At 47.5% G+C, this 25131-nt stretch overlaps 2 protein-coding genes across 3 annotated transcripts in view; one reads left to right on the top strand and one right to left on the bottom strand.

Annotated features, from left to right (window-relative positions):
• Positions 1-8464, top strand: part of akap12b (A kinase (PRKA) anchor protein 12b) — a 37912-nt gene extending 29448 nt beyond the window's left edge. For both annotated transcript variants that reach the window (XM_084313816.1, XM_084313815.1), the window contains exons 2-3: positions 1062-5213; positions 7458-8464. In XM_084313816.1, the coding sequence (XP_084169942.1) occupies positions 1115-5209 (4095 nt within the window). In that variant the 5' untranslated portion in view covers positions 1062-1114 and the 3' untranslated portion in view covers positions 5210-5213; positions 7458-8464. The remainder of the gene's footprint in view (positions 1-1061; positions 5214-7457) is intronic.
• A 5837-nt stretch (positions 8465-14301) lies between these two features.
• On the bottom strand, positions 14302-24041 carry zbtb2b (zinc finger and BTB domain containing 2b). The gene is made up of 3 exons (XM_084313967.1): positions 23912-24041; positions 21099-21279; positions 14302-18730 (listed from the first exon to the last, which is right to left on the bottom strand). The coding sequence occupies exons 2-3, from the start codon at positions 21269-21271 to the stop codon at positions 17290-17292; spliced, it is 1614 nt and encodes a 537-aa protein (XP_084170093.1). The 5' UTR covers positions 21272-21279; positions 23912-24041; the 3' UTR covers positions 14302-17289.
• Between the last annotated feature and the right edge of the window lie 1090 nt (positions 24042-25131).

Here is a 25131-nt window from a genome sequence, read left to right as displayed (position 1 = left end):
AGAGGGATGTGTTGGAGGAAGGAGGGGGAGAGAGAGAGAGAGAGAGAGAGATGGAGGAAGAAAGAGATAGGGAGAGACACGCACGCAATACTGAGAATGGGAGAGATAGAAATTGGAGGGGGGGGTGGAAGAAGAAAGAGATGGGGGGGGGGGGGGTGGAGGGTAGGGGGCAGAGGGAAAGAGAGAGAGAGAGGTTGAATCCACTGGCCCCGACCTCCTCACTCCTGTCAAAACACAGATAGACATGGCAGGAATTTCAGGCGTTGTGTGTGTGTGCCTGTATGTGTGCATGCGTTTTTTTCTTTACCTCAGCTGTCACTACTCATCCCATTATAACTTTGTAACGACTCAGGAATTACTCTCAATCACAGATGAAGTGATGCAGCTTCATTATGGAACAGTTTCACTACTGTACTAAGTGGCTCACAATGCAACATTGTTGTGAGCTTTATTTGTTCTGGTCTCGGTCACATTGTGTTTTTGGAAGAGGGTCCTAGTTTTCAAATTGGCAGCAGAAGTGCTTTCATTGTAAACCCCACTGTAAAGCCTCCTTCGAGGCTCGCCGTTCGGTCGCGTCGAAGGCCAAGCTTTTATTTCTTTGGCCCTTTTACACAGGAAAAGGATTATCTGAAGCAAATATCAATGTGATTGTAATTATGTATGTCGTATGCTTGATTGAATCAACAGCAGGGGATGGGGATCTCCCAGCTTTTCATTTAGCTACAGCTCTGATTATGTACAGATGGAGATGAGGCCATCATCGATGATAAAAGCTCCCCCCTCCTCCTCTTTTTTCCGATGGAGATTTGACCCGGATCGTACAATAACAAGCATTTTATTCATTGTTTTATCCGTCCGAGTAATTTATTATAAAAAACCTTGTTTTTTATAACTGTGGCCACATGTCAAATACATGCAAGACTTGATTTGCAAATGCTGTTGCTACGCCTCTGTTTACATAATTATGGGTATTTGTTTACTTTAGTGATTTGACAGTTTACGAGAGAAAAAGTCTGAAACGCTTATCTAACTGAAAAATCCTTCTTTTACTCTCATTCCAGTTGGCCAGACCGACGGCGTGTCCGTGTCTCAAAAAGAAGAAGCTCCCGGGACCATGGACATCGTTCAGGATGAGGTGGCCCCTCAGGTGAACGGAGAGAAGGAGGAGAAAGAGTCTCCTGGCGCCAACGAGATCTCCGTCGCCGAGGAGAAAGCAGCCGAGGAGAAACCCGACGAGACCAACGAAGTGGGCTTCAAGAAGATCTTCCGCTTCGTGGGCTTCAAGTTCACGTTGAAGAAGGACAAGAGTGAGGAGAAGGAGCCCGTGAAGCTGCTGACTGTCAAGGATAAGGAAGAGGACATCAAGGCAGACGTAACTGAAGACGCTTCTGTGAAGTCTGAGGAGAAGGAAGCCGAGACCGCCACCACCAAGGCTGATGCCCCAGAGGCTATTGAAGAGTGCACAGCCTCCGAGAGCCCAGAGGACGCTGCAGCTGTAGCAGCGGAAGCAGTGGAGGGAGAGGAGGCACCCAAGGAGGAAGAAGCAGAGTCCAGCCCACCATCCCAGGAGGTCACGGTGTCGCCCTTCAAGAAGTTCTTCGGGGGTGGTCTATTCTCTAACCTGCGAAAGAAGGCCAGCATCAAGAAGTCCAAAGAGGAGGAGGAAGAGAAGGCTGCCGGGGAGGAGACAAAAGAGGCAGACGAGACTGGTGAGGTCGCTGGAGAGGAGGTAGAGAAGGCTGAGGCGGAGGAAGAGGCTAAGGAGGCAAAGTCAACAGCAACTCCCGAGGAGGTAAAACCAGAATCCACCCCAGAGCCTGAGGCTGCAGCCCCAGAGGAGTCCAAAGAGGAGGTCGCTGTTGAAACCCCTGCATCAGATGGTACCGATGAGTCGGCACCAGTGGTGGAGAAAGCGGAAGAAGTCTTAGAGGGAGAGAAGGCTCCAGCGGAGGTGACCAATGAGGCTGAGCTGCTGTCGTCTCAGGAGAAGGTCAAGGCCCATGGAAGCCCCCTGAAAAAGCTCTTCACTGGAGCCGGCCTGAAGAAGCTCTCTGCCAGGAAACACAAGAGCAAGAAGGCAGAGGCCAAGGTTACGGAGTCTGGCGAGCAGGTAACTGAGCAACTCCAGTCATCCAGTGAGTCAGCAGAGAGCCAAAAACCAGACAGTGCGGCCACCTCTCCAGAGGAATCAGGGGAGCATGCGATTGTGGTGGAGGCTGGCCAGGCTGAGCCCAGCCAAGAGGCAGAGGGTGAAGTCACCTCTGATGGGGAGAAGAAGAAGGAAGGCATCATGCCCTGGTCCTCTTTCAAGAAACTAGTGACACCCAAGAAACGTGTGAAGAGACCCTCCGAGAGTGAAGATGAGGCCACAGGAGAGAAACCAGTGAAGTCAGCCACCTTGTCCTCTACAGAGAGTGCTGCATCTGTGGACAAATGTAGTGATGAGGAGGTGAAGGAGGATAAAGCCACTGAGGAAGAGCCAAAGACTGAAAATGCGGAGAAACTGGAGAGCAGCTCGGAGGAACCGAAAAAGAAAATGGACACCTCTGTCTCCTGGGAGGCTCTGATGTGCATGGGCGGAGCCAAAAAGAGAACCAGGAGGACCTCGGACTCTGACGATGAGGAGACTAAGATCGAGGAAGAAGCTGTGGCGGCAACGGAAGCAGGAGAGGAGCAAGAAGCCGTTGAGGCGCCCATCGTCGCCTCCCAAGAGGCTGACGCCGAAGTTGAAGTCGAGGCTTCCCCCGAGGCGGGAACCAGCCCTCCGGAAAAAGAGTCTACCTGGGATACACTGAAACGATTCATGAGGAGTAAGCCCAAAGCTGAGGAGAAGGTAGAAGAGGCTGCCGAACAAGTCGTCTCGGACAGTGAAGTGGCCAAAGAGGAGTCCTCCTCGTTCTCCCTGAGGAAACTCCTCCCTGGCCGTAGGAAGAAGAAGGCAGAGAAGCCCTCCGCCGAAGTGGGCTCTGGGGAGGACGACTCCGACACCCCGGCTGTGGTTCCCCTGTCGGAGTATGACGCTGAGGCTAAAGAAGAGGCTGCCGTCGAGGTTCTGCAGATCTCCGTGGAGGTGCCGACAGTTAACCAGGCTAAAGTGTCCGCCGAAGACCGAGCCCCCTCTTGGATCCCAGCCATATCCGTGACGGAAGACGAGGACGATAAACAGCTGAGTGACATCCCAGAGGAGGCTGAAAACGTGGCCACACCCAAGTCTGCCGATACCACTATTGCAGATGACATTGAGGGGCACGGAGAGCAAATACTGTCCACGGCCGAGGTAGTGCTAGTGGTCCCGGCCCCACCGGCTGAGACCTCCCCTGTGCCCGAGGCGCCAGAGTCGGAGACCACAGCGGTGGTCCTGGAGACCGCGGTGGTGCAAGTGAGTGACATCCCCTGTCAGACTACCGTGACTGTAGAAGATGCACCGCTAGAAGTGGCCAGCGCCGAGACGGAGCACGAACCACCACTTAAGCAAGCGGAGTCCGAGATGAAGGTTATCCTTGAGCCACATGTTCCGGAAGAGGCCACGGTGATGTGCACTGGCCTGGAGACCACGGAGATCGCCCCGGTGGCTCTGGAGGAGCCCGTGACCGCCACTCTAGAGTGTGTAGCTGTGATCAACGAAGTTCTGCCTACAGAGATTCTAGTGGAGGAGAAGGCATTGCTTCCGGAGGATGCCGTTGCCTCAGAAGACGCCGTGTTTGGGGCCCAAGTGCAACAAGTGGAAACCACCGAGCTCGAGCCTGCCCTGGGAGACATAGCGTGTGAAGTATTGCCCGAATTTCAAGCCGCCAGCGAAGGGCAGGAGCCTGAAATTGAGCTGGTCGCCGCAGTTAATGCTCTTCATGATGCGTCTGAATTTGTGCAGCCCGCAGAGTTGAGCGACAACAGTCCCAAAACTGTACTGGTGGAACCCATCGCGCCGACCATTGAAGCGGCTGTCGTCACCGCCAGCGTAGAAGTCACCGAAGCACATGTGGAGACGAAGGAGAAGGAAATGGATTTGGAGCAGTCGACGGCCACCGAGGAGATCGCCTCGCTGGGGGAGATGGTTCAGGTTACCGCTCAAGAGATGGCCACAACCCTATCCGGCACCGCAAAGGACACCGTCACCGAGGGGGTGGAGCCGGCCGTGACTGCCGATGTGGACGGTGTCGTCGCGAAGGAGACTGAGGTTCTATCTTCCCCACTTACCCAAGAAGAGCCACGTGTTTTGCCACTCGACGTGCAGGAAAGCAACACGGTCAGCGTGGAAGTGGCCGAGGCAGTGGTGGACGTTGGCATGGGAGTAGCTGAGTCCGAGGTCACTGTTGTCCTCGAGCAGGTCAGCGAGAAGGCGCAGGATGAGGTCACGGCGGAGAATGCCGACGCCATCGAAGAGCAGGGCATGGTCATTGCTAAGGCTGTCATCCAGGACGCTATGGACACGGTCTCAGAGGCCCAGGCTGAACCCGAAGAGCCCACTACCCTGTCACCAGTCCAGGCAGTGGCAACGATAGAAAAAGAGATTGACGTAGAAACGGAGATGCCCGTGGTCACTGACACTGTCGCGATCGAGGCCCCCGAGGAGCCGGAATCACCCGAAATACTCCATGCCACCGTTGAGGTCACGTCCTCGGTTCTCGTGGAAGTTGTGGAGAGCCTTGACGCTCCGACAGAGGAGGAGAAAGAGGAGGAGAAGGAACCAGCGGAGGCGATTAAGCAAGCTGTGGAGGAAACTATAAGTGAGGCGATTGTTATTGAGGAAGTAGAGGTGGTAGAAATTAACACAGAAGTGGTAGAAATTAACACAGAGAGTCAGACAAATGGAATGGAAGAGGAAGTGGTGAATGAGGAAGTGAAACCAGCTGAGGAAAAGGAAGTAGCTGAGGAAGTCGAGGCTGAAGTTGCCCCGGTAGTGGAGGAGAAGGAGCCAATGCCCAAGCTTCATGTTCCGACCCAGATTGTCTTGCAAGTGGCCCAGGTGGTTGAGGCCACGCTGGAGGAAGAGTCTGTGGTGGAATTCGGCAATGGCCCCGTGAATGACCTTCAGACACAAGTGGAGGAGCCTCAGACGGACGTTTCGACAGAGGAGGCCGCTCCGGTCACCGAGACGGAGAAGAAGGCGACGGCAAAGTGTGCGGAGGTGATGGCGCAGGTGATCGAGGTGATCGAGGAGGCGGTGAAGGAGATCGAGCCCATCTCCACAGAGATCACGGCAGCGTCATGAGCAGGTGAGACCATATGTTCTTATGATACCGATGACACTGAACTGGCCACGTAACGTGGTTTCAGAGGCAGCGGTCTTAACCCTTTCACCGCCGCACTACCAAACGGTTAACCCTTTCACCGCGACAATACACCGAAGGTTAACCCTTTCACTGTCGCACAACAGCCGATTAACCCTTTCACTGCCACACAACAGAAGGTTTAAAAAAAGCCACCATGAGCAGATTGTGTGATTGGCCGACAAAGGAATTCTGAAAACGACAACCTTTTTCTTAACTTTTCTATTACTCTTTCCATTACGCTAGCTGAAAAGCCTTTCGATTTGTCATCTCTTAAACGGGCAAATTAGAACACGAAGATGTCAGCTGTGCTTGCTTTAAAACTATACACAGCCCCACCAGTACAGATAAAAACAATTTTAATTTATTTAACTTTTGAACATTCAAAGTTGTTTTAACAACGTCAATGTGCACAGAGACGGTGTCGTAGTGGTTAACCCTTTCACTGCCACACGACAGAAGGTTAACCCTTTACTATCACACTGTGATAGTACTGTGATAGTAAAGGGTTAACCTTCTGTCGTGTGGCAGTGAAAGGGTTTAACCACTACGACACCGTCTCTGTGCACATTGACGTTGTTAAAACAACTTTGAATGTTCAAAAGTTAAATAAATTAAAATTTGTTTTTATCTGTACTGGTGGGGCTGTGTATAGTTTTAAAGCAAGCACAGCTGACATCTTCGTGTTCTAATTTGCCCGTTTAAGAGATGACAAATCGAAAGGCTTTTCAGCTAGCGTAATGGAAAGAGTAATAGAAAAGTTAAGAAAAAGGTTGTCGTTTTCAGAATTCCTTTGTCGGCCTATCACACAGCCGACAAATCTGCTCATGGTGGCTTTTTTAAAACATCAATGGGCCCTACTTTTATTAGGGGGGGGGGGGGATTTTTTTGCCCACTGGCCAGATGAAAACGCTTTTGTTCGGGCTACGACTAACCAGGGGACCTTTGATATCAAAGCAGGAATGCCGCCATTGACCCCTGCTTTGTAGGCCGGGGTCTTAAAGGGAAGCGGTGTGTGAGGAGCAGATGAACTTGTGTTGACAGACTGATTATGATTCCTCCTCGCCCTCCACCTCCTCCTCCTCTCTTCCTTCCATCAGGAGACTCTGTATAGTAGAGTCGAGGAAGCATGTCGGTGTGTGTGTACACACATTTGTTAGATCTAATCAAAACGCACCGACGGGCTCAGGGTTTTTACACGTCTCTCTAGGCTGAATTATGTTATGTATTCATTGTTATTATTATTATTATGTACAGATAAGTCCTATACTCGTGCGACTATATTACTCTTTTAAATAGCTGCTGTTGTTTTTCCCATTCATTGTTAAATATTTTAGTTCTAGTGCCCCAATGATGTTATTGTATTCGACCATATGTGACCTAACTGAGGAGGAGAGGAGATGAGGTGATGACCAGAGGGGGGCGTGGTGCGTTTTAATGTTTAAACAGTAACTGCAGCTCTGCAGCAGAGGAGAGAGAGAACGGGAGGGAGGGAGGGAGGGAGGGAGGGAGGGAGGGAAGGGGGGGGGGGCGAGAGACTACAGCAGAGCACTGGTGCAGCAGCAGTACTTCTCTCCCACACTGGGCTCATGCTGAGTCATAAAAACAAAACCTGAAGAAATGTTAGATGGAGGAATAATGAAGCGAAGAGGTGGGGGAGGGGTGGGGAGGAGGGGGGGGGGTTGTGGGTGGAGAGGAATGGGAGAACGGCTAAGTTAAAAGGTGGGATTAGAAAATAAAACATTAGATACAGGAGTTTAAATGCAAGGGGGGGAAATGAAGGCTGAGAGCGGGTGTGTATGTAGACGTCCCGGTGTATATTGATTCTAAGAGGCTGTGGTTATTATCCACGTTGGCAGGAGAACGAGGCAAAGTCAGCGCGGCGAGAGAAGACGGCTCGGCCTAATTTGTTTTCCCCCCCCACTCAAGTGGGGTTCCATCGTCTCGTGTTTTAAACTGCACTCTCGGTGCAAGGAGAGCCCTCCTCCTGACGTCATCACGTAACGTAGATGGGATATCCACAAAAGATATAGCTATGATCAAAATAAAACGAGTTGTTCTTCATGTCTCTCCGTGTTAATGTGTAGAGAATCTTCTGAATGTGGTGTGTGATTGTCTTGTCTTCAGAGGTGACGGATTTCAGTCACGTCCCCTTCCTAATACTTTCTCTCTTGTCTCTCTCTTCCCCAGATGGAACGCGGCGAGATTGACGCCTGGGAGACAGAATGTCTGGACCAGGAAGCAAGTGACAGAAGGAGAGAGAGAGAGAGAGAGAGAGAGAGAGAGGCTGCTCTGTGGATACACACTGAGACTGAGCTCCGCCCCATGCTACCAGGAGAGACTGAGTGACCCCCCCCCCCCCCCACCCTCCCCCAGTCCTGCAACAACAGCCCTGTCACAGAAAAAGTGAACCCCCCCCCCGAACCAGGGGCAAAGCTTGACCCCCCCCCCACCCATCCCATCACAGCCCTGGGCCTCAGAAACACCCCATCTGGCTTGTAATCAATGTGATGTACGTTCGCTGTCTTATTGACCTTCCATCGTCCTTGTTATAGTGTGGCAGGAGTCTGCATTCTGGTGGAGAGAGAGTGTGTAAGAGAGAATGTGTGTGTGTGTGTGTGTGTGTGTTGGTAGGCGCGTGCGTGTTGAGTACAAATGTGCGTTTGAGTACTGTACGTCTGTGAAAGTGCAACGATGTATGTGTGGTCCGAGAGTAGGAGGATTATTATCTTGTATATTGTATTTATATTCTAAGTCTTCTCTCATCCACCCCGTATCTGTTTTTTTTTTGTATTTCCGGTTTCATGGAAAATGTGCCCATCGTTTTTTTTTTTTTTACGTCTATGTAAGAGCCGGATTCAAGTTGATATGTTGTCAGGATTATTCTGCAAGAGATTCTGAACTGCTCCACGGTACAAATATGATTTCAGTGACTTGAATTAGGAGGAAAGGCATAAAGTCATATCTAGTAGAAGTTACAACTCATGTTTCACGTTTTTGACAAGTTCTATTTTATTTTATTTTTGTCACCCCCTGCTTTTCCTCCTGCCAATTATATGTTCAGCTCATGTAGATAAAAAGAAAAGAAAAGAAAAAGAACTCACTGCCTGGTTGACTGTGAAAATGTGTTGTTACTATAACTATGTCTCTGAGTTTCATGTAAAGATATAATAAAAAACCCTGTTATTTCACCCTGATTTTGATCATGTGGGAGAGATGTTTGGTTTAAAAGAAAAAGGTGCAAAAACACAATGTTCTGATGAGCGAGGCATGGCCGTGCATGGGAGAGAACCCAGTCATTGCTCACGATGTTTGAAGGTCATGGGAGTTAATGTATATGACTTGATAGTTGACTGTGTACAGCACTAAAGCTCGGTCACGCCACAGTATAATTGTATGCTATGACCATAGATTGGGAAAGGAGCGTAGTCTGTTGCTGCCCTCTGCTGGCTTCAACGAGTAGTGCATCCTGCAGTTTACATCGTTTCTGCCGTTTTTGTTTTAACGTGTGCATGTAAATTCAAAGCACTGTTTTAATAATGGGAGGGTTGTTGGAATTGTTTTCATTTCACACACTATTGAAGTTATAACTGTTCATAATTATATACACAGTTTAAATCTTACATTTGATGTTAGGTCTGCATTATGGTGTGTTTTCTTTTGGTTTTGTGTCACTCAGCCAGGTAGCTCAGGCTCACTTTTTAAAGGGCCCCAGAGAGGGTGTAGAATGATGGACCACACCACCCCGACGTCTCATAACAGCAGACGGAAACACACAGGCCCCTTTTTTATTCTCTATTATAAAAGCCAAATTGAGTTAGGATAAAGCCAGGGCGGCCGTGTCTCTGTCGCTCACAGGATGAGACGTCACTCGGTTCCAATTAAAACGACTATAATGAAATTATTAAACGCTTAACGACTCTCCTCCATTGACTCCCAGTTGGTTAGGTTCACTCATCTCATAGCGTTTACCAGCTTGTGGGTTAGATTTGGGATTAGTTATATAATCGTGAACCATGGCCATTTTACATGTCTTACTGGGACAATGGTAGGCAGTTTGGATGGATGGGGGGGGGGGGAACACCTTGTGGGGGGGACCCCATTTCAAATGACTTAACCAAATATTTCACAAGATGATGCAAGTTTATTTTTCTTGTTGTTCCTGTCCATTAGCAAACCCACGCTGTTATTATCATTCTGGCATCTTGTGACGCAACTTGACCACTCCCATGACTGTTTACGATGTCAAAATGGTGGCTTTGACACCAGCACCTCTACAGGCTTTCATCACACAAGAGAGTGACCAAACGAGAAACTACATCTAGAAGTCTAGACCACTATGTCAGGTTACTACTACTTCACTTTACTTTCGACTGTATTATGGGGGTGTGTCACATCCATAATATTTGCTTTATGTGAAATAAAACAAGGTAAAGACAGAAGAAGAAAAAACAATAAAAAAAAAAGAAGAAATAAGACTATTGCTCTCACTGCTTAATGTGCTGCATTTGGTTGGGGTTCTGCCCACCTTCTGTTCAGTTCTCCCACGCTTTTTGTAACACTTTAACTGTGAACCTGGTAACATTTGTACAAATTGTATACCTATGTACTTTAAAAAAAAATCATAATGTTGTAATAACAAATAACCTATTAAGCATAATACACTTGTAGCACGGTCTTAATTCTGTCTTTTATATTTTCCAAGCTGTTAATAGTATGGATACAGAAACCTGTCTATATTTCATTAAAAATAAAGCTAGCATTACAAAGATGTGTGTTTGTTCATTGTATATGAATCCTTGAGTTTATTTAGAATAATAAAGTATGTCACCTAGCCATAATGTAAAAAAATATACATTCTTTGTTTTATAAGCTTTTCATTATATTCCTTTGGTTTTAAAGAAACATTTAGCTAAGAAATGAAAAGATTTAATCAAGATAAGCATTTTAAGTAGTATTCTAAAAATGTTTGCTAATTTTCCTGCTCAGTATTCAAAAGATAAGATTAGATGAGCCTAATGCACTGTAAACAAGCTCATTAGTATAATCACAGATAAGTGCCTTTCTCTAAATAGGGATGGGTATCAGATAAATGAGACATTATATCTTCACTAAACTGTTATGTAACAGCACTGTTTCAGTGTAAGATGTCTACATTAGGCCTATATTGTGCAAAACAAAAGCACCAGACAATTTGCAGGGGCTACTATACCATATCTACTCACAAAGCTGTAGTTTCTGCAATATAATCTCTTCATCTGTATGTACAGTATTACAATGTATACATTAACACTATGTATACATGCACCTTGCTACTAATCTACCTTGCCTATATTACTACCTACTGTGCTAATATGTCTTTACTACTATGCACTCAAGACTAGCACCCAAGTTCAACACTGTTTGATGAACAGTGCCAGAGTTGTATCCTTCCTGCTGACCTGTTGTACAGAACTTGTAAGTCGCTTTGGATAAGAACAAAATAAGCTAAATGACTAAATGTAAATGTGAAAACATTAACAGTGACCGAGGCAAAGGGGCGGTACAGGGATGAGGTGGAGCTTCAGTTTGAACAGGCTGATTCCAGGGGTATGTGGCAGGGCCGCGTGTAGTCTTTTACCAACAGAGTTGCAGTTCAGCGTTCGGGTTCCGCAATCTGATTGGTCACTGACGTTTCTCTCTGCGCCAATCGCGTTACGCCTATTTCTGCCTCTAAACAGCCTGCTAGCTAGCTAACGCCTAGTTCTATCACTGGTTAAGCTTGGCGACTCTTTCGAAGTTGGTTACGGTTCGTTTGGAATCAGGGCTGGTGGTCTATCGCCCTGCTCTAAGACAAACTCTAACCTTAACCAACTTCGAAAGAGTCGCCAAGCTTAACCAGTGATAGAACTAGGCGTCACGCGATTGGCGCTGAGAGAAACGTCGGTGGCCAATCAGATCGCGGAAAAGTGCAACTCCGTTGGTAAAAGACTACACGCGGCAGGGCCTCAGAACGATGACAGACTACAAAAGGCACCCCCCCCCCCCCAGTTGAACACTGATGTATTGTCTCCCTGGCAAATTAGCTAAATAATTTCTGCACGGTTTTAGGCTATAAATTCCAACAACAGCCTACAGGCCACTGCAATACAGAGTAGAGCCACTGCCGATGGAGACAGTGTTCAGGTTAACAGAGCATGAGGTGAGGAGGACCTTTAAGAAAGTGAATACGAAAGTCGCGTCCTAAAGGTCTGTGCCGACAACTGGCCCCGGCATTCACTGACTATTCAACCTGTCCTTAGAACAGTCTGTCATCCCCACCTCTTTGAAAAAGTCCACTATTGTCCCTGTACCCAAAAAATCCACGCCCGTTTGCCTCAATGACTATCGCCCTGTAGCTCTCACCTCCAGAGCCATGGAGTGCTTTGAGAAGCTAGTGAAGGGCTACATCTGCTCCTCCCTCCCCAACACCCTGGACCCACTGCAATTTGCATATCGCCCCAACAGGTCCACGGAAGACGCAATAGCCCATGTGCTGCACACAGCAGCATCACACCTGGACAAGAGGCAGGGGAACTATGTGAGAATGCTATTTATTGACTACAGCTCAGCATTCAATACCATAGTCCCCTGCAACCTTGGCGTCAAGCTCAGAGACCTGGGCTTGAACTAAAACCTCTGCCAGTGGGTCTTACTTCCTGACAGGAAGGCCCCAAGTGGTGAGAGCAGGTAACTGCACCTCATCATCCATCACTCTCAAGACAGGTGCCCCCCAGGGCTGTGTTCTGAGCCCCCTCATCTACTCGCTTTACACACATGACTGTGTGGCAAAGCACAACAGCAACACAATCATTACGTTTGCTGACGACACAGCTGTGGTGGGCCTGATCTCTGCAAACGACGAGAGGGCCTATAGGGAGAGGTGCCACTAAGAACAGCCTTTCCCTAAATGTCAGCAAAACCAAAGAAATTATGATGGATTTTAGGAGGTCGGGGGACAGGGACTACAGCCCCCTCAACATCTAGGGGGCACCGGTCGAGAGAGAACAGTTTCAACTTTCAAGTACCACATAGCCGAGGACTTGACATGGACCACACACATTGTAGTGAAGAAGTTCTACTCGTGCACAATAGAGCATCCTGACTGGTAACATCACCTCCTGGTTTGGGAATAGCACCGCACACGACCGCAGCACACACCACTGATGATTAACGGGGCTACCGTGGACAGGGTGAGCAGCTTTAAGTACCTGGGGGTCCACATCTCAGAGGACCTGACATGGTCAACACACATAGACACAGTAGTAAAGAAGGCGAAACAGCGCCTCTACCACCTGAGACAGTTAAGGAAGTTCAGAGTATCGGGGAAGATACTCCAGTCCTTCTACTCAGGAGCTGTAGAGAGCATCCTGACCGGAAACATCACTGCCTGGTATGGAAACAGCACGGCACAGGACAAGAAGGCCCTACAGAGAGTGGTGCGCTCAGCCGAGCGTACCACGGGTATTGCACTACCCCCCCTGCAGGTTCTATACAACAAGAGGTGCAAATCCAGAGCCTGCAGGATAATGAAAGACCCTCACCACCCCAATAACAGCCTGTTTCAGCTGCTGAGGTCAGGCAGACGCCTGCGAACCCCAGCTACTAGGACAGAGCGGCTTAGGCTCAGCTTCTTCCCCCAGGCCATCAGAGCCATGAACAATGAACATTGAGTGCTCAGAACATTGAACTATCCACACACAAGCACACATGAACACACACACGACACGCACGCTGTGCACGCTCACACACTAGCAGCCACTTAACACTTTAACATGAGCGGGCACACACTCATGTCGCACACACGCACACTTATGGCCAAAGGAAAGGACACTTTAAATTAGAATAACAGGAACAGTGTATTGCACTACCAAAGCTAACTAGCATGTCCCATATGCTCTGTAAATAACCATGTACAGATACCGAGATGTCACTCCATGTTACCTGTTACCTGTACAATGTTGTTTTTTCATTTTTTGATTCTATTATATGTTGTACCACTGTATTGCACATCGTTGCGGGCAAGACCACCCGCATTTCATTGTATACCTGTATGCCGTGACAATTAAAACTCTTGACTTGACTTGAGAGAGTGGCTCGATCAGCCGAACGCACAATTGGAGGTGGGCTTCCCACTCTCCAGGACATTTACACCAAGCGTTGCATGGGTAAGGCTAAGAGAATAATCAAAAAAGACTCTAGCCACCAAAACAACTGCCTCTTTGCACTGCTGCGGTCAGGCAACCGCTACCGGAGTCTCATGGCCAGTACAGAGAGACTCAGAAGGGGCTTCTATCCCCAGGGCCCAGGAGTTCAAAACATTGAATCCCTATTGATTGATTGATTGACAGTTTTAATTAACAGATTGCAGAATGGGTACAGCACAGTACAGCTCAATACACACAATTGTTAACGGGATGCAGACCAGAGAAATACTTGTCTTGTTTACATCAGGGTCCCCCATTTTCAATTCATAATGAGTTGAAATGAATGAATACAAATCTGATCCAATCAGATAGGGATTACAAGTTTTGAACTCCTGGGCCCAGGCCATCAGGATTCTCAATGACTATGTATCAACACATACATCTACACTCATTGCACACTCACCTTAGACTTTAACACTACACCATATTTAATCTATTTATTAAAGAGATTTGCACTACATCCATACCTCATTTTTGCATTTAAAACGTTTTTGTACCTCATTGTACTTTAGTTTGTATATTTGTTACCTTTTTTTACTGTATGAAGCATTCTCAGGGGCTCATACAGAACCAAGCATTTCACTATAATCAACATGTACTTTATACGTGACAAATAAAAGCAAACTTGAAACTTGAACATTAACAAGTAATGTCAGGTTTTACATGTAGGATGACCCTTCATTTTTGTGATCATAAAGGCTAACTAGTGGACGACGACAAAACAAGACAAACGGATCCGTAACTATGCAAAACATTTGTTTTTATTGTTCATTCTTCATTGTGAAAATGTAAAAGAAACGTATCTTTTTTTAAATTATTTACACATCAGACTACTCACGTTCCTGAGAACACAGAATATCACAGTAACTGTTCGACTCAGCTTTGAGTGTTGGGTGTATCGGGTGGGTATTGTGCGCTCTCACTCAAGTATCGAGGGTTCGGGTTTTCAGTCCTTCTCCACAAGACCCAACACTGATTCAATAAACACCAGGCAACAGGATGGAGAATAGAGAAAAAAAAACTTGGTTATACAGAAGACTGGTATGGTTGAAGAACACTTAAAATAATTCAGACCTAACTATACAGTTGCGTGTGTTCAGAGACTAGTGAGCTCTGAGAAAGACGTCAGTAGTAAATGATTTCACAAGGCCACAACAGAACAAGCTTGAGGCAAGATACAAATAAGACAAAAAAATCAAATAAAAAGTTGTTAAAAGTTTATATAATCGTCACTTTTTTTTGTCAATTTAAATGTGATGGGAATTTTTGTTTTATGGACGAAGCTGGTCATAAAACTGGCAAAAAAAATATCCCATTTAATAAAATCACCGGGAGGACCGGACAGAGTCCCCCCTTCCCCCTCTTTGACAGACCTCGGTATACAAGACCGGAGGGCGCATGATGAAAATAGCTCCATCTAGCCCACCCATTGGCTAATAACCAGGAACCAACTGCTACATTGCATTCTCCACTTCAGTCCTCGTAGGTCTTTTGAGCACCAGCGGGATTAGGATTTAGGAGAGATTCACTAAAAGCCAAAACTTGGGATCTGGAACCCATGCTCAGCGTCACTAACCTGTACTCCATATTATACAGGGGAAAAAAATATCTTCTCTGCAAATTCATATATTTTTTTCCTTTTTTTTGTTTTTGTTTTACAGCAGACTATCTGAAAATAAGGTGTTCAGTAATATCATGGCCCAACAACAAAAACACATACTAGGGAAAGGCATTTACATTACTTTCACAGATCAAGTAATTGAATTGTTCAAACGGAATAATCCAACAGAATCGTCTCATTTTAAATCTATTTCATACAACATTCACACAGATTAAAAGGCTGGACAAACCATGCATACACTTGCAAAATGATACAAAGGAAAGGAAGTGCCCCAGAGCAACTTGGAAGAAAATGAAACAAAAAAGGTCTGGAAAATAGCCAAAATAATCCAACACATTATTGTACAGTAGTAAGCTAGGCTATTAACATGATTCAAACGATCGACGAGATTAAGGCTGGCTCGACTTCCATTTCTACCGTGAAATAATGACTCATGCCCGTCCCTAATACGTACACCTTTCACTAGACTAAATAAATGATTGTTTACAATGAAAACAAAATTACGCTCGTAATATACAACCTTTGCAATATAAAATATTCTTTGTAAATATAGCACTGTGTATAAAATTAGAAAGGTATTATATAGACCAAAATTAAGGGCTTTTAAGAACAGATTCAAGCTAAAAATCAGTCTCGGCAACGGCCGACAGTCGCCAAAAGCCACAGAGAGACGGACGTCACCTTATGTCTGGTTTCTCCCAAGTGGGCACCTGTTGACCAACGTTAGCACAGAATGTTGCTCTTCTAGCCACTACTGTCTTGACCAACTTCAGCACAGCTTAGCTAACTAGAAACACCCGGGCGATGCAGCGGTCCTTAGATCAGTATTTTCCCTCAGGGTTGTGTGGCACGAATATGAGTGATCCAAAGCGCAACACAAGAAGACACGCCAGGGGGGCAGTGGCATGGTTTAGCCAAAACACAGGAGGGTCGTGGCTAGAAGGCATCCGCGTTACACCAGGCTGACCTCCGACCTCAGACTCTCGGCGCGTTTGCACAACGTCGCACTCTTGGCAGAAAACAACGCTAAAACGACATCTCTGTGGCTTTTAAACGAACGCCTGCCGTTGGCAAGGTGCCCAATATTGTACAGGATGGAACACTCCCTTCAAGGTATAGAAATGCATCAACGTGTCGTCTCTTTAAAACAGTAACAAGAGCGTCACGAATGCACACAGTAGCCATGTAACGAGGAGAAGGATCAAAAGTGGCACAAAAGTAAACTCGACTAAAGCAACGGGCGTTCACTCTTCGCCCACGTGAGGTTTATGTTACGACAACCTGTCAACTCAATGGACAAACACTTGTTTCAATATGGCAATTGTGCTTTAAAGAAGGAACCCACATCGGTAGCTGACCACACTCTCACAGTTGGCACACTCAACATAATGTAGCAGAGGTCAAAGAAAAAGGAAAAGAGGCTGCTAAGCGAGAACGCACAGATGAACAAGGGAGTTACCACATTACCGATTCCACGAAGACACGGCTCTACACGCAAATGGAAGACGGGTACTTTCCTCATATACGACCCACTCGCTCAAAACAGTGGAGACATCATGGACTCTGGTCACGGTGAAAGGTTAGGTTTGGGTATGTACTAATGCCCCGTAGCTGGATGGCTGCTCTAGCACAAGCTACTGGTACTCCCATCCGACCGTAGAAACTGTACTGAGCACACACACAAATCAAAAACAAGTCGTATACTTCTGATGGCGACTGAAACAGTCACAAATACTTGGAGCAGCACCTTTCAGAGTCCCACTAGAACATTTTTCTCTGCTTCCTCTCGAGTTGAACGCCTGGCCAGCTCAACCGCTCGACGGTAACTTTAAATAGCTTAACAGAACCGATGTGCACCGGCCTTGCGTGAGAGCATAATACCATAGGACACCAAAAGGGAAGTGATGAGATGAAACTAAGGCCCCTGCCGTTTCAACGATAAACCCCCGGCGTATTCATCTGGGTTTTCAGGCCACACACACACACTTCGACAGCCTCGTGACTTCCTAAATTTGTACCGAAGAATCCTTTTAAGTAGATATAGAAAACCTCCAACATATATATATATATATATATATATATACCCCGGCTAACTATGTCTTTAGCTTACCTACAAACCATAATTTAGAAAATAAACATGTAGTCAAAAAAAGGACAAAAATATAGGATCTTGATGCTACTCTACGAGGATCTCTTCAGTCTTAATGGGCGTCAGTATGGTGCCGGCACTGGACAAATCAGTGCCTTCATCTTTGGGAAACTCCTCCCCCCGAAGTAGCCCCGCCCCCAGCCCCACCTGCCCCTGGAGCCCCGCCAGGGCCCCCTGGCTGAAGCAGAGGTGTTTGATCACCTCGTTGGGGCTGGAGAAGGTGGTCTCGCAAATGTTACACTTGTAGGGCCTCGTCGAGCCCAGGAACAGCGCCTCCATCTGGCTGCTGTCCTCCCCCGCCGCGCACAGCTCCATGCTCTGGCGGTCCACCATGGTGTACGCGTCGGTGCCCTGGTTGAGGCACACGTGCCGGGCGGCCTGGTTGGCGCGGCAGAAGCTCTTGCCGCAGGCACTGCACTTGAAGGGCTTGCCCGTGTGGATGTACATGTGCTCGCGCCAGTGGCTCTTCTGGATGAACTTGCGGCCGCAGGTGGAGCACTCGTACTTCCGCCGCTTCACCTCGCGGTCCAGGTCGGCGCTCTCCAGGTTGTCGATGTCCGCGATGTCCGATGGGGGAGGCGTGTCCGCCTGGGACAGCGAGCCGCCGCCGCCGCCCACCCCCCAGCTGGAGGTGGTCACCTCCGCCCGGGGGGAGGAGTCCATGTTGGCGCCCGAGACGGGCGTCTGCTCGCTGTCGCTGATCACCTCCACCGACATGGCGGTCACGTGGTTGGAGCCGCCGCCCCCGCTCCCCCTGAGCACCTCCTCGACCTCCACGGCGAGGTGTCCCCCCGGGACGAGCGGGGAGAGGGCGCCGCCGGTCTCGGACAGAGTCTGCTGGAGGGCCTGGGTGTGCTGGAGGAGGTGCTCCCTCAGCAGGCTCCTCTGGTTGAACCGGGTCCTGCACAGGTGACAGGAGTAGTGCTTCCGGAAGGAGGCGGTCCTCTTCATGATGCTGGGCTTCACGTGGAGGATGGCGTTGACGGAGGGACTCTCCGTGGCCATCGAGTCCATCCTCCGCTCCTCGATCGCGGCCTGAATGCAGCTGGTCGAGGCCTCCACCTGCGGCGGCGAGGGGGGCAGCTTGGCTCTCGACAGGCTCGCACAGACCGCCGTGATGGCCGACATGGACGGATACTTCATCTCCGAGCTGAACTGCTCCAGGTCAAAGGGCGAGGAGAGCTGGCGCCGGGCGGGCACCCTGGCCGACGCCACCCCCTGCTGGTCGGAGATCTGGATGCCGTAGAGGGAGGTGGAGAGGTTGAGGGTGGGCTCCGGGTGAGCGTAGGACGACTGGCTGGCCACACTGGCCTCCTGCAGGAGGGGGTAAGCATGCAGGAATTTGACCCCCTGCTCCAGCCGCGCGGGGTCTATCAACTGGGGCGCCAGTTTGCCCGTGTACATCAGGTTGAGGAGGTAGCTGAAGATGTCTGGCTGGATGTCGGCAGCCTTCAGTCGGACACAGTCGCTGAGGAAAGGAAAGAAAGTACAATTAACATCAGATGTATACGGATGACAAATGGGCCAGACAGGCTTCCACAGTGATATAGGGGCGACAGCGGCTCAGGAGGTAGAGCGATTGTCTGGTAATCGGAAGGTTCCCGGTTCGATTCCCGCTCCACCCAGGCAGCGTGTCGACGTGTCCCGATGAGTAGGTTGGCACCTTACATGGTCGCCTGCACCGTCGGTGGGAGGCATAAATTGTAAAGTGCTTTGGATAAAAGCTGCTATATAAATGCAGTCCATTTACCATGATGTTGATGTCTGTGATCATCAATAATATCCAATGGTAAACAGAATTACACCATTCCCGCCTTAAATGGTCACCAAACAGGTAGAACTAGGCCTGTAAAGTATTTGCTTGCATGAAGTAGAGTGCGCTCACTTACACTTAGTTGTAATAAGTCGAATCGTGATTGTTATGCAGGTATTTAACTATGCCGAATGATTTATGGTGAGCAGTAGTTATGAGATACATCATAATGTTCTTCCAAGTGCATTCTAGGGTTGCCACGGTGATATGGAATTTCCCATGACTAATAAACTCGTGAAAATGACACTCAATATCGGTAGAGCGCTTACCTTGATCTTTAACGTCATATGGCTACATTGATCTGCTGTGTCTGTCCGTCTACGTTTTTAATAGATTTTTCAATCATTAGTATCCAATTGTTGGACAGAGAGTTGACGTTAGGTTAAACCAACGGACGCTGACCGATGGAGCAATGTAGCTGCAGCCTTATTTAACCTCCTTTAGGAGCTTCTTTCTCTCCTTCACGTGAAGTTAAAACTAAGTGAAAGTGAAACCTAAAAAAAATGTGCGGTCCACGCGTTCAGGTTATAATGTTGTCCGATTTACACGCTTGACAACACGTTTAGCAGCCTTGGTTGCGCTCAGGGTTTCAGTTAGAAACAATTGTTGCCGGTCTCAGTGTCCGGTAGATTTCAATCTACCGGACAAATGGGATCAATTCCGGTCAGAGTTTATTGAGCTTAAAAACAATTGATAGGCAGGCTATATAAAGAATGACATCCTCAAGGCATGTAGATTTATAATATTTTAACTTAAAACTAGGCTACTTTTGCGTATATACGGTCATTAATATATTCCAAATAAAATAAGTCCCTCGAGACTTCGTGCTGCTGCCGACTTGAGGTGTCTGTGGGCAGTCTGCCCGACATTAATAAACAGCAGTCTGTTATAATCACATTTTTATGAGCTAACGAATTCCGTTATATTGGACATTTGTATTAATTATATCAAGCGAAGAACTGAGAAATTTGGCAGAGAGAGACGGCAACATTATCGTGGGTTTGCGTGATGACTATCTCCACCTCCCAACGACTTGGTGCTGGATTTGCGAGAGCATGCAGCTGCAGAGCCGCAGAGCCAGCTGTGTTTTCAGGTCCGGTCTGGGGACCGCTCAGCAGCGCCCCCCACCCAACAGCTGAATTGCCAATGGCTGAATTGGAGTATTGCACTGTGCGGGCACAGCTCTGTGGGCTCTGCAGCTCTGCAGCTGCATGCTCTCGCAAATCCAGCACCAAGCTCCCGCTGACACATCGTTGTCATTATTGGTGAAGCAACAATGAAACAAATGTAATGATTGTTTCGTTCATCGCATAGGCTATTTAATTTTTGCCTATTTTAATACAATTCAAATAATCAAATTGTGCTTAGAGGGAATTATTTTCACCGGACATTATGATCAGAGAGATTAAATATGTCGGATTTCAACAGATTGTCGGACTTCAACAGATTTTGCCGGTCAAAAACCGGTAATTACCGGACAACGGAAACCCTGATTGCGCTACTGAAACGGTAAAGGAAAGAGGGACAATAGTGAGGTTTATGAAGTACTTAGAAAGAACAGAAGGGAGTGGGGAATGTGTGGTGTGTGTGTATGTGTGTGTGCACTGCCAGCACTCTGTGTCGGAGCCGCTCCGTCACAGTATTTTACAAATGAGCTTTTTTCTTTATTTGAATGTGGGCACTGAAATGTGAAAATTAACTAAATTATTTAAAAATAAAAATAAAATAATAAAATTAAATTAAAAAAAAAAGCATATACCGGTACCACAGACTACCGCGGCAATCCTACTGCGAAGGGAACCGATTCTTATTGATCGTCTCTGTTCCTCGTTTCATTACAGAGATCCGTTTGAGAAGAACAGGTTTGAAGTTATGCTCACGGTGGTTGGTTCAAAATTGCACTTGTGTCTCACGTTCATAAATCTCTCTGGGTCCACACACACACACACACACACACACACACACACGCACAGACACAGCCTACAGGGAAAGAGAGGACCTTGCCATAACACGCCAACTATACCTGTCCTGGTGGATGAAGAGCATTCTGAAGTAGTTGGAGAAGGAGGCCAGCACGGCCTTGTGAGCTTTAAAGAAGACGTCTCCGATGGCCACGGTGCAGTCGCACAGGAAACCAAACTCCCTCTGGGAGTTAAGCTGCTGCAGGAGGATAAGACCATGGTTGGCCAACTCCATTCTTCAACCTGCACAAAAGGCACACGGGCACGCACACACACACACATGGGTAACAGTCAGCTTCCTGTCTGGAAAGAGACCACAGTACATTCGCTACCACATTTAGAGGCGAGAGAGAGAGAGAGAGAGAGAGAGAGGGCCTGGGGGTTGAGCTAACGACCTGCTTTAGCCTACCACTGTGGTGGAAGAGTCCGCTTATACATACTTGAGACAAATTGTTAAGCATGAATGGAATAAAAAAAAATTGATATTATAATACATTTACATTTGGTCATTTAGCTGACGCTTTTATCTAAAGCGACTTACAAGTTCTGTACGACAAGTCATCAGGAAGGGCACAACTCTATCAGCTGAGTAACAATGTTCATCAAAGTGTTGAGTGCTACAGTGTAGGTTAGTATATTAGGACACGTGCATGACAGTAAGGTTAGTTAGGGTTAGATTTTTTTTAAATTTCAGATCATGGTTGAAGAAGTGTGTCTTTAGTCCACGCGAAATATTGGACGGGTTTCGGCTGTCCTAACTGTGGTGGGAAGTTCGTGCCACCATTGTGGGGCAAGGACTGAGAATAGGCGGCTTCTCCTTGACGACCCTCCCGGATAATAAGGAAAAATTATATGGCTTAATCTGAAGTCAACGACAAGGCTGGACATAGCACGCTACACAGTACACACACTCAAAAGACCAAGCGTAATAACAACAATATTATCCAGGTCTATTCTATGCCTAAACCCCTACATTTAGAGTCAGACCTCTGTGTTTTGCCATTGCAAGAGAGATATTATAGGCCTAAATATAATAAACCAAAATGTTTGCAAAAACCCAACTATAGAAGCTTCCTCCTTAGTTCAGGAAGAGAGGGCCTCTGCTTCTGTCGCCGCGGCTGCATGCGGTCTCTGAGCAACAAACTTCATAATCTGAGACGACCAGAGCCACACAGCCAGGGGGATTTCCTGTAGAGGCCGTTTGTAGCTGGCCTACGTATTCCGCTAGCCAGCATTTGATGGGAAGAGAGACAGAGTGGCTGGCTTACTTATTGACCTCTCATGACGGCTTCCGGAAGTCCGTTCTCACACAACCCCTGTGGCTCATCTCTAGGGACGGGGCTAAGTAGAAGAAGGGGAGGGTCGGGACTACTGTGGCCTACAGCCTATTTAGAGAGCCATTTCTGGGAGGGTTACAGCGCTAACGCTAGACGTTTGTTTCCTTGTTGTTAAGTCGACGAGTGTAACAGACCACCGGGCCTAACGCGCAGACTAAACAAAATCGATACAGCCGCAATGTAGCTAAATCTATTCCAGACGCCCGCTCTCCTGCGGACGTAGAAAACACCTTTGACCCTCACTATCTTAACAGTGGAGCTACTAAGGGCTCCTGACCAATCAAATGTCAAATAGATTGACCCCCAGGAACAGAGGTGTACTGGGGTTGGTTTCTATATATACCTGTCCTGTTTGCTTTCAGAACTCCGAGGGGACTCCACCTCACATGACCTGGTTTGCGACGGAACCCGTGTGAACTGTGAACCCTAACGCCAGGGGGAGATTCAGAAGCTCTACTCGCTCTCTCTCTCTCTCTCCCTCCCCACAGAGGTGCCTGCTGCTGACCCCAAAAGGTCACCATGCGGACCGGGGGCTTCAGGCCATCACATGATCAGGTTTGCGAGTGTCGACACACATTCCTGAGGTAGGACCGGTTCCACCCCCACCGACAAGAGGAGAACTGGGAACACAGCCTGTGGGCAGAGTGAATCTCTGTCACACGCCTTGCAGAACACTTTCTCCCCCTCCTCTCTCACATCCAACCAAACACACAGGCTCGACTACACAGAGAAATTAAACCAAACAGTAGTACTCCAACATGCCTTTTGGTACATTTACAAGTGTCGTTTTTATCTAAAAGCGTCCCTTGTTAAACCCTTTCATCCACACTGATGAAATTACACCCCTGTACATTATGCTATACTAAATAAGATGCCTACAAGATATTCACTAATTGAATGTAATTTCTGTTGCGTTTGCTAGGCCAAACACATACTATATTAGGTTATAAACACATAATGTTCGTCTGTCAGGCTTTCAGCCAAACTACAATTATTCTATATCTACATTTCAGAACATGATATAATAATATCTACAATAATACCATGTGTTCATCATAGTAACTTGTTTGTAAAGCTTAAAGCACCGCCCCTAATGTAGACACGTGGAACAGTCAGTTATATCCCACAGACTGAGCGGCCACTTCCGTAGTGCAGCGCTTTTCTCTCCAAAACTGAAAATACACCACACACGGGGGAGGGGGAATCGATAGGTGAAGAAACCTTTAAGCGTTGTCACGTCGATTTCGTAAATATTCTCAAAAGAACTAACTTAAAACTCGCCGTTTATTCGACACAAAACAGGCGCGCCGCCACGAAAGAAGAAGGACCCCCGCATCTGCTGCCCCCTCTCCTCGAACCGTGTAGCGCGAGCCTCGACATGGACACACACACACACACACACACAAGGGGGATGGGGGTGGTCACCGAATACATTTTCTTTTAACTTCAAAGTGACACAATGTTATCGAGTGGAAACCGCGCGTAAATAATAACGCCGCTCCACCGGTAACCGAAAGATAACCTAACGGCTCTCCTACCTTTCTCCTCCGGCCGCTCCGTCGTGGAGTTTGTCGACGTGTTGTTGTTTGTTACCGGGGGGGACTTGTGTCCGTTGCTCTCGCGGCTGCTGCTCTGTTCCTCGCACGCGCAGCAGCATTACTGGCAAAAGCGGCGATGGTCGTCGTCGTCGTCGGTTGTTTTCCGGTCGGGGTTACGTTACAATCACATGACTGCAAAAAAAGCAAGTGAAAAACAGCAGTTGTAAAAAAAAAAAAAAAATCGTTGAGGCGGGGGTGGGCCGGGCCGGTGGGGGGGGGTAATTATTTCCCGGGAGCGTAACCGCCGTGACTACTGTCACTACGTTATGAAATCGACCGTTGACGTTGGCGGCGCGAGTCTATACGTTGTGTGAAGAAAAAAAAACGTGCGCTCGCGCTACTGTGATATAATACTATTCACTCCCACGGTTTGTGGCACATAACGTTTATACAGAAACCGATTTGAGGACGACGGGGGGAATCGCCGTGGGTCGCTCCTCACCCTGCCCCCACCCACCACCACATTGACAAATAACGTCGCCGCCTCCTTGCCGCCCCACAGAGTCGCCTGCATTTGCATTTTCGGTTGTTGCATCGTGCTTCCTGTGTATAAATCAGTGTTTCTCAACTAGTGGGGGTCGTGACTCGTCGTGACCCAAAAAGGGGTCGTCTACTGGACACACTCCTGACAGGGTCGTGGAGTGGACATGTGCCCGTGGTAGACGTTTGTAGCTTATTTATATCTCATTTATTAAACCCTTGGATTTTCAATATTTACAATGTAGGTAGGCTAGTCCTAACAATATAAAACTGATTATTAGTGTGTTGACCACTAGCCACTCACCAGTCACCACCAGGACAATTTAGCCAATTTAAACACCACAGTAGCCTATTTTAGACATTTGGTTTGATTGATTGAAAACTTTATTAACAGATTGCAGAATGGGTACAGTACAGCTCAAGGGGATGCGGACCAGAGAAAGACTTTCATCTTGTTTACATCAGGGTCCCCCATTTTCAATTCATCATATTGAATATGCTTGGTATGCTTTGTTTTTTAATTAAAACGACTAATTAACGTCAAAACAATATTTCCCTATCCCTATGCTATGCTGTGTTTTCCTCTAGGGGAGAGGGGGTTATGGCAAGCCAGTGGGTAAATTGACGAAATTAGAAACATTTTGTAATTTGACCAGAAGTTTAGGAAGAATCCCTCCTTT

This window comes from Notolepis coatsorum (genome assembly GCF_963971535.1).
Source record: "Notolepis coatsorum genome assembly, chromosome: 5".
Lineage (NCBI taxonomy): Eukaryota > Metazoa > Chordata > Actinopteri > Aulopiformes > Paralepididae > Notolepis > Notolepis coatsorum.
Note: the sequence above shows the minus strand (reverse complement) of the source record. Positions and strands in the feature narration are given on the sequence as shown.